The 9185-nt window shown below is 45.2% G+C and overlaps 1 protein-coding gene across 1 annotated transcript in view; it reads left to right on the forward strand.

The window, feature by feature from the left end:
* The window catches only part of LOC121611259 (protocadherin Fat 4), a 105632-nt gene extending 99987 nt beyond the window's left edge, over positions 1–5645 (forward strand). Inside the window, exons 17-18 of the mRNA XM_041943700.1 lie at positions 30–291; positions 2460–5645. Of these exons, the coding sequence (XP_041799634.1) occupies positions 30–291; positions 2460–4369 (2172 nt within the window). The 3' untranslated portion in view covers positions 4370–5645. The remainder of the gene's footprint in view (positions 1–29; positions 292–2459) is intronic.
* Positions 5646–9185: the final 3540 nt, after the last annotated feature.

Raw genomic sequence — 9185 nt, forward strand, 5'->3', positions numbered from 1 at the left:
TCAGTCTCCGTCTCTGTTCTCTCTCTCAGCTGAGGAACGGGAACATCCACTACATCTCAGATGCGGGCGTCGGGGGGAAGGTAGAGCGGACCGTGGGAGACGCGGTGCTGTCCGACGGCCAGTGGCACACGGTCCAGGTGCTCAAGAACGGCTCAGCCACGGTGCTCCAGGTAGACGGCAGCCACCCCAGGGTCATCCAGCATCCCACCCAGGACTTTGGAGGTCTCAGCGTTTTAACCTTTTCCCTTGGAGGGATCCCACCTGGACCTGCTCAGCAGAAAACTGCAGCAGGTGAGGCTCGACAGTGTTTTAATGACGTGTGTGGGTTGGGGAGGAATGAGATAGTTGGTCATCAGATCAAGTCATTCTATCTAGAGCTGAGTCCGGCTTGTGCCTGGATGATCAGCAGTTTGATCCCTGCAGCAGAGTAAATGTGAATCTATTTTCCTCTCCCTCATTACCACAATTCAGACTACTTATTGTATGTGGTGGGAATGTTCCTTTTAAGAAGCTGCTAGCTGCTTGCCCACCATTATTCTGAGATTAATCAGACAGTTTTAGAGTCCTGTGATGATCTATAAGCTGTCTCATAGCAGACCTGTCAAGCCTTCCGTGTTTCCCAGGAGTCTCGGTATTTAACCGTCTCTCCCGCTGTCCTCCCATTTAAATATTTTCCCTTTAAATCTCCTTTATTTTTAACCTCTTTTTAAAAAAGGTTGGCCGTAACGTTGACAGGAGGCATAATGGCCGATTTGATGTGTTAGCTACATTCCCCTCTGGTGCATCAGCTGTAACATCTAGTGATAGGAGTCATTCATTCAAACGGCACCCACCAATAAAACAAGACGAAGGAGAAGAAGAAGATGACAGATGGAGTACCTGCCAAAAAGTTTGTGCAAGTATCTCACCAACTGGGAGGAGGCTTACCTGTACTTAATGAAGAGCGGTCAAAGTCATGCTTTTTATAAAATATACCACACAGATTTTAGTGGATCATATGGAGGGAAAAGTGACAAATCTGCCAAGCACAAGAGACACATTTAAATTTGTCATATTTAAAGCCTTAAAATCAGACTTTAGATATTGCCCTCTCCAAACAGTGCAACCATTGTTTACATGCATGTGTGTGAATGTACATGTGTATTTACGTGCTGTGTCAAACACACTCGCTGAAGCTTTCAGCCGAGAAACTCAGCCACTCTTTACCTACTGTAAATTACAAATGTTATGGCAACCTCCTCTACATACTGTAGGTAGGTGCACATGCACATACACTGCACTCATGAGCTTGTGAGCCCTTATAAATCCAGTACAAAGTTTTTTTTGTCAAATGAATTAATAGTCTGCTCTGCACACTGCTGACCGCTTTTGGTGGCCGTCCAAGAAGACTCTGAAACTGCCCTGAAATCTGTTTCTGTTTTGACACTGCTGAGATTTACCTGCTATGAATTTACCGTGGACGAATAAATGTTTCTTTATCAGAGTATCATTTATGGACAAAACAGCTAATACTGATTTAATTTGACTTCGTCTTGGAGCGCCAGCCTCTGAGAACTTTTGGCGTTTTTGTCTCATTTCCATAGACTCTCATCTTAGTTTAGACTTAAATCACAGATCAGATGTCCTCGAGTATGAGTTAAGAACAGTTTGTAAAAGGTGAACGAGAGGGTTTCCAGAGGGAGGTAATGCAACACAGTAAATTTCAGAATTTCATGGGAGAGAAAAAACAACCTAATACTATGGACTAATATGGTAAAAATGAGCAATTTGAATGATTTGTTGACCTTTTTTGCACAGGGACCAGTGCATGTGTAAAACAAGCAGATTCTGAGCAGGCGGATCTGTGGCAGGCTGCCTGTGAACCGACCCTCACCTCAATGTGTGTCTGAGCAGTCGTGTCCTGTTGTGTACTTTTCAAGAGCTAATGAAAAGACACAAATGGATTTAATCTGCACTGGGATAAATTCAATAAAAATCTATTTACATCGGTGAGGCAGTGCTGTTAGGCAACACACGAAGCAAAAGATTGAATTAGACACAGAGGCATTCATAAAACCCAGATGTATGTCTTGAAGCTATAACAGCTCTGACGATGGATTCTCTGATCGTTTCATATTTCTTTCAAATTGGCCAGTAATAGCTTCGGCCCTTTTTTTGTTTCTGAGGAGGTGCTTTCCACAAGGAGTTTTCCCTTGTTGTTGTTGTTGTTGTTGTTGTTGTTGTTTTTGTCCGAAGTTTGAATCAATTACCCGTCCAAACAAAATTCCTGTGGCTCTGATTTTGGCTCCCAGTTCCTGTTATTTACAAGGAAATAATCCAGCATCAGCAGACGTTTTGAAAGCCCATCAGTCTGGGGGCAATCGGAAATGATTCCCCTCCAGGCTGCTGTTATGTCCTTGTTTGCTGCTGATGGCTGTTTCTTGTTATCTGAACCAGTTTTCTCTCTTATTCATTTGCAGGTTTTGACGGCTGCTTGGCCTATGTGAAGTATAATGGGGAGAACCTGCCATTTACTGGAGAACACAGCCTCGTCACCTTGACTAAGACCAGTTCGTCTGTCAAGATCGGCTGCAGGGGTCCTAACCTGTGTGAGAGCAACCCATGCTGGGACGGCCTGATGTGCGTCAATCAGTGGTATACATACCAGTGTGTCCCGCCCGGTGACTGCACCTCTAATCCTTGCCAGAACCATGGCAGCTGCGTGCCGGACTCCCACTCAGGTTTCACCTGTGTCTGCTCCGAGTTCTACACGGGCAAGACTTGTGAGACCTTGGTGGCCTGTCTGGGTGTCCAGTGCCCTGAGGGTACTGTCTGCAAGACAGCCAACAATGGAGCATTTGTCTGCAGCCCAAGCCCCACAGCTGAGACCATGGTCCTCCCCATTTGGGCGGTTCCCGCTATTGTTGGCAGCTGTGCCACTGTCCTTGCCTTGGTGGTACTCAGCCTGATCCTGTGCAACCACTGCAAGGGCCGCAACAAGACCAAAGTGCCAAAAGAGAGCAAGGAGAAGAAACCCAAGGAAAAGAAGAAGAAGAATAAGAAAAAGGGTAGCGAGAACGTAGCGTTTGATGACCCAGATAACATCCCACCATACGGGGATGACATGACGGTACGGAAACAACCTGAAGGGAACCCCAAACCGGACATCATTGAGAGGGAGAACCCTTATCTGATCTATGATGAAACAGACATTCCCCACAACAATGAGACCGTCCCCAGCGCCCCCTGCGCCCCCTGTAGTGGCCCAGAGGCAGACATTGAACACTATGACATTGACAATGCCAGTAGTATCGCCCCTTCAGATGCAGACATCATCCAACACTACAAGCAGTTCCGCAGCCACACGCCGAAGTTCTCCATCCAGAGACACAGCCCGCTGGGCTTCGCCAGGCAGTCTCCCTTACCCCTTGGAGCAACGAGCTACACCTACCAGCCACAGTACACCCAAGCACTGAGGTCCACCCCGCTCAGCCACTCCCACTCCGCGTGCCCCACCCCGAACCCTCTGTCCAGACACTCCCCAGCCCCGTTCACCAAGCCCTCCTCCTTTTACCGAAACACTCCAACCAGAGAACTCAACCTGGCTCGCCGTGAGGGCAGCCCGCTGGACCTGCACAATGACATGTGCCAGCCACCACCCATGTTCAACTACGCCACCCGGCTGGGGAGGCGCAGCAAGAGTCCGCAGACGATGGCCAGCCACGGGCACACTTCCAGGCCCGGCAGTCGGCTCAAGCAGCCGATCGAGCAGATTCCCCTGGAGACGGGGCCTCCTGTGGGGCTGTCCATCGAGGAAGTGGAGCGGCTGAACACCCCACGGCCACGCAACCCCAGCATCTGCAGCGCTGACCACGGGCGCTCCAGCTCAGAAGAGGACTGCCGCAGGCCGCTGTCAAGGGTCCGCAACCCCGCTGATGGCATCCCTGCCCCAGAGTCCTCCTCAGAAAGTGACTCACATGACTCCTTCACCTGCTCCGAGATGGAGTACGACCGGGATAAGCCGGTGTCTTACAGCTCCCGAGTCCCCAAGCTCTCGCAAGTCAACGAGTCAGACGCTGACGATGAGGACTACGGTGGGAGGCTCAAGCAGAGGCGATACTCGAGCCGAAGGGCAGAAGGGGGGCCTGGCATTGCCCAGATGCCCCCTACTGACCAGCACTACACCCTGCCCCACAAACTGGGCCAACAAGCTGGGGGCTTCAACTGGGACAATCTGTTGAACTGGGGCCCCGGTTTTGGACATTACGTAGACGTGTTCAAGGACTTAGCTTTGCTTCCCGAGAACGCAGCAGCAAAAGACATTGAAATGAACAGTGGGGATGGCTCGGTGACCATTCTAAACGAAGGAGAAGCTGAGCAATATGTATGAGACTATTTATTACAATGTTGTAGAATATGGTGATGTTCTCCACTTAAAAAAAAAAGAAAAAGAAAGACTGTATATTTCGAGAACATTGGACTACATGTTTGGTTTTTTTTTACATTATTCAAAACTGTAAGACGACTTTCAATGCAGTAAGGCAGAAAAAACGGCACCTGTAACATGACAGATTCTGTCATTATCCACCTTGGAATAGTTTACCAGTCTTTTCTAGCTCCAGACTGTACAATCGTGCATTCATCTCTCTGGGACCTCGTTACAGCGTATCCATTGACACCGAACGGCCCAAAAAAAGAAAGAAAAAAAAAGAAATCCATGTCTGAATTCCATTTAGCGACTGCAAAGCCCCATTCACGTTATCTTGATCAAACATTTCTGTTCTTTATTACCAATATTGCCTCTCCTTTCCAAAAGCTTCTACAACTTCACAGCTGAGAGATAAGAGGGTAGATAACATTAACACTCACAGGAAGAGAATTCCAATGGGCCGTGGAGCAAAAGAAAAGCCCAGTTTCTGTCTTTTTAGGGGTCAATTTTTAATTCACTTAAAAGGAAGCATGTGTGTTTGATCTGACTGCACCTGTAGGTGACAGGACACAGCGCTCAGTGTCAAAGTAAGTCCACCGTTTTGCTCGCACGGTATGGCGGACCCCACCAATGTTGTGATCCCTTTTCTCAGCGTCTGTCTTTACCCTGGTGTGTTTTCTCACAGACGACTGGCTAAACGCTCCAAGAGTGAGGATTAATCGAGTCCCCTGCCTTACAGACATTTGAGGATTTCAGCACGGGAAGGACTTTTCCTCTCCTGTTTTTCTGGCCTAAGTTAGAAGGAGAGGAGGTTTTTGGGGGGATGGTGTTGTTTGTCACAAATTTGTGTTTTCTGACCTGCCAAGTGTTTTTCGGGCAACGATGGTGATTATGATGATGATGATGATGATGATGTATGGATCCTATAAACATGACCCCAACTAAAACACTATGAACTTGTGTACATTTTTTTAATTCATGAGAAATCATGGAGTCATTTGTTGTTGGCGTCCTTGTCCATTATTTTGACATGTATGGTTTCTACATTTTTGTACTGTTTATTAACTTAAATTACTTAAGCTGTGTTTTTATGGATATTTTCATATGCTGAAATGTATGTTCTTACTTTCGGGGAAAGTAAGATTGAAGACTTATTTTTTACATTTGTTACATATGTAACATCAGTATTTTCCACTTTTGATAAAACTATAACATGCTGTATGCTTTGTACCTGTAAAAAGCCAATAACAGAATAAAAAAGTATTTATTTAAAAGCCGCTTTAGGAACTTTTTTCTTTCCTGTAGTGGTGAGCAACTGATTTAGATCCATGTGAGTGTCAGCAGTTTTTAAAAATTGCCACCTTAGACTGAGATTACCTCCATCCCAAATCATTTGGATGGTAAATTATTCGATGTTCAAGGCTCGCTCTGTGCCGTCTATAAATAATACTGGGTATGAACAAAACATTTAAAAAGGCATTTCAGGACCCGAATGAAACTGAGCCACCTCGCTCACAGCCAAGCAAAACACCAAGCGGACTCCGCGATGCTGGGCTCTATATTGCTTTCAACAATTATTTACATCTGGCTTATTGAGCAGAACCCCTTTTTTTTGTCATAGCTCAGTGATTCGGTATGCAACATGCTTATCTTCTCCATCATCAAGGGGAGAGAGGCCACGAGAGAAAAAGCAGGGAGCCGTGAACCCGGCGAAGAGTGACAGCCCGAATCTGGGTAAATTACTACGGGCTCGCGGAGGGGCTCGGTCCTGCAGAGAGCTCTGTTGACCGAAGCGTCTTTGGGAAGGCTGTACCACGCTGATGCTGAGATAATAATAACACTCGCAATGATAATGAGAGCGTGGGAGGTAAATAGGAGATGAATTCAAATAAACCTCACAGCATCTCCTCTGGTGCGACATGGCAGGCTCTGAAAGATATAAGACAGAGAGGCAAGTTCGGGAGCAACCCCCCCCCCCCCCCCCCCCCCCCCCACCCTCCCTAAAGGTAAGGAGGAGAGGCTTGTATACACAAAGGGCACATTGTTCTACAGTGTGGTGGGATGTAAAACACTCATGAGGACTGACATGAATCTGTCTTCCTGATTTTCTTGGGGGCAGGGTTGGGGGGGTGTTCCTTTTTTTTCCACAAGTGCTGTTTTTGGATGTTATCCAGATGGCTGCCGGACTTCAAGGAATGGCAGAGGAGCTTATGATGTGTTTAAGGATTAATTGCAGCATATATCCTAAGTGCGAACATTGCATGTTACATTATAGGACATGGCCCTTACAGAAATACAACATATGCTGCTCCTGTCAGCTCAAATCAACATGGGTGCTGTTCCAGTGAGAAATAAGTTATTTGTGTTTGTAATGTCATAAATGCCACCATGCACAACCACACATGATTACAGTTCTCATTTTGGAGAGCCATGCAGCAAAGTAATCGTGTGCATGCATCATAAAGTCATGACGATGCAGAGCTCGGATTGGAAAGAAATGATTTCCACAAGTGTCGCGCCAACAGTTCAGCCATAATGTGTTTTGCAGATCTCCACACTCAACGTATTCATCTTGAATGAAGGTGTGAAAAAGCCGCCGTTCGATTTTCCCATGGAGCAACAACTGACTACTGGCTTTTTTTTTTTTCCATACTTGAATCAACAAATGTCATTAAAACATAATTCCCATTAAGATGATTTCCATGTTGACTTAAGTGTTGCTCCAGTGTTTACACAAGGATGTGGCATTGAGCTGCGATTGACTTCCCCGAAACAGAGTTCCCCCCAAAAAATCCTCCCAAAAGCTTATGTATAAAGATTGATTATTCTGAGCCTCCCTGTGCTCGTACAGCTACAGCGCCTCCCTCAGTTTGATTTAAATGAGCCGTAATTAAAAGCACATTCATTGCTGGAACGAGTTTCACTCTTTCTCCCTTTGGTTGGTGTTGAGTGACTTTTGATTTGACTGTGAATGTGTATAAAAATCAGGCAGAGAGAGCGATTTATTTTAATCCTCACAACAAATGTAAGAACACATTGTAAAAGTCAGATATTCAGTTAAGCTGGGAGCTTCTTTAATGGTAGCAGGTCCAGAGTTAATTATTGTATTATCTGGGATGTCCTGGTGTCATAGAGGTTTAAGAGGCTTTTTACAGAAATGCATCATCCTTAATCTCTATAAACAGATTCTGCATATGAATGCAGAGTCTGTCGGCAAGAGATGAGATTTTAGTATTCGAAGCCTTCTGGTTTCTGTTTGTTGTCTGTTTGTCGTCTGAGCAATTGAGTGAAATGAACTGACATCACGCATGATGATGACACATGAGCGGCTTTGGTTGCATGCAGGTAAGCAGTCTGTGTGGAAAGCAAAAGAGCCAGAATGCATTAAATGCAAATCTCAGAACCCAGTGGTGATGACAGTTTTGCTTTTTATTTGCTTTTTATATCTATCTGCTTTCACATGCAGATATCTGTTTACAGAGATTTGCCGAAATGTTAATCTACTGTCTGGTTACATCGGAAACCCCAGAACGTTTAATATTAGATGGAAAAGATGTTCCTTGAATGGCCACTTGAGGCTGGTTTCCCAGCTAGACCCCCGTATTAAAATGCCCAACTTCAGAGCAGATATTAACATGCTTACAGCTCACTTGTCATAACTCACTTTTTAAAATTATACCAAGACTTAAAGTTGAGCAGAATTATGGGCATGGGTGCTTTGAGTGGCAGCTAGCTGCTAGGTTTCAGCAACCAGGCTTCATTCAGCTGCCTCTGCTCCACCCACACTCCACCTTTTTGTCCGTTTTTGGATTAACTGGGAGTTTGGTGGAGCCATCACAATGGCATGCAAGCTGCAAGACTACATCTATGTTTTATACAGTCTTTGGGACAAATCAGTGAAAAAATGGCCAAAACAATGGTGAAAATTGAACATATATTCATTATTGATCAATCTGTTAATTATTGCTAAATAATTTCACTTAATTAAGAATTTAGTATCCCAAGATTTTTCAAATTGCTTGTTTTGACTGATCAACATGCAATTTCCGTGACATAAAACACATAAAAATGTAGCAAATCCTCACATTACAGAAGCTAGAACCAGTGAACATTTAGAATTTTACTGGATAAATGACTTTAATTATTTTATAAAGGTCAATTTCTTCGCTTGTTCTGGAGCTCTCGACCATGTTACGCAGGCTTCATCGGCTGGTTGAGTTGCACAGCTGATCAGATGTTCACTCTAGAACTTCTCATTAATGTTGATCTTAGTGAAAATATACAGTACAAATACATGCACACACATTTACAGTGATATGGTCAAAAGCTCAAGTAGAAGTGAGTCAGAAGACCTTGAGTTGAGATTGTTCAGTCAGCCTGTTGACTATTGAAACTCATGTTTAATTGGCTGCTAGCTGAGCTGTGTGGCACTGATTCATGTGCAGATTTGTAATGTTTTGTGAACAGCAGGGCAAACAGGATCTTCCTAAACCTTGCAGCATTCCTGCCAGTTACACAAACAATCCTACCAGTGTCACCTTGTAGATGTCAGGGGTCACAGTGTTCACACCTCTTGCCCCTGTACAGTACATCCCCACGTCCTCCGTGACCACTCGGTATGTCTCGCTCTCATTAGCAGAGTCTTCATATGGCTCTGCGGCCTGACGGATAAATCACCGGTTCATCATCTGAGGGCTTACATGTGAAACAACGTTAACGCTCCACAAATTATCACCCGACCTTAGTGGCGCTCTCCATTTCACATCTGCATCAAAGC

The sequence above is a fragment of the Chelmon rostratus genome, chromosome 9, assembly GCF_017976325.1.
Source record: "Chelmon rostratus isolate fCheRos1 chromosome 9, fCheRos1.pri, whole genome shotgun sequence".
NCBI lineage: Eukaryota > Metazoa > Chordata > Actinopteri > Chaetodontiformes > Chaetodontidae > Chelmon > Chelmon rostratus.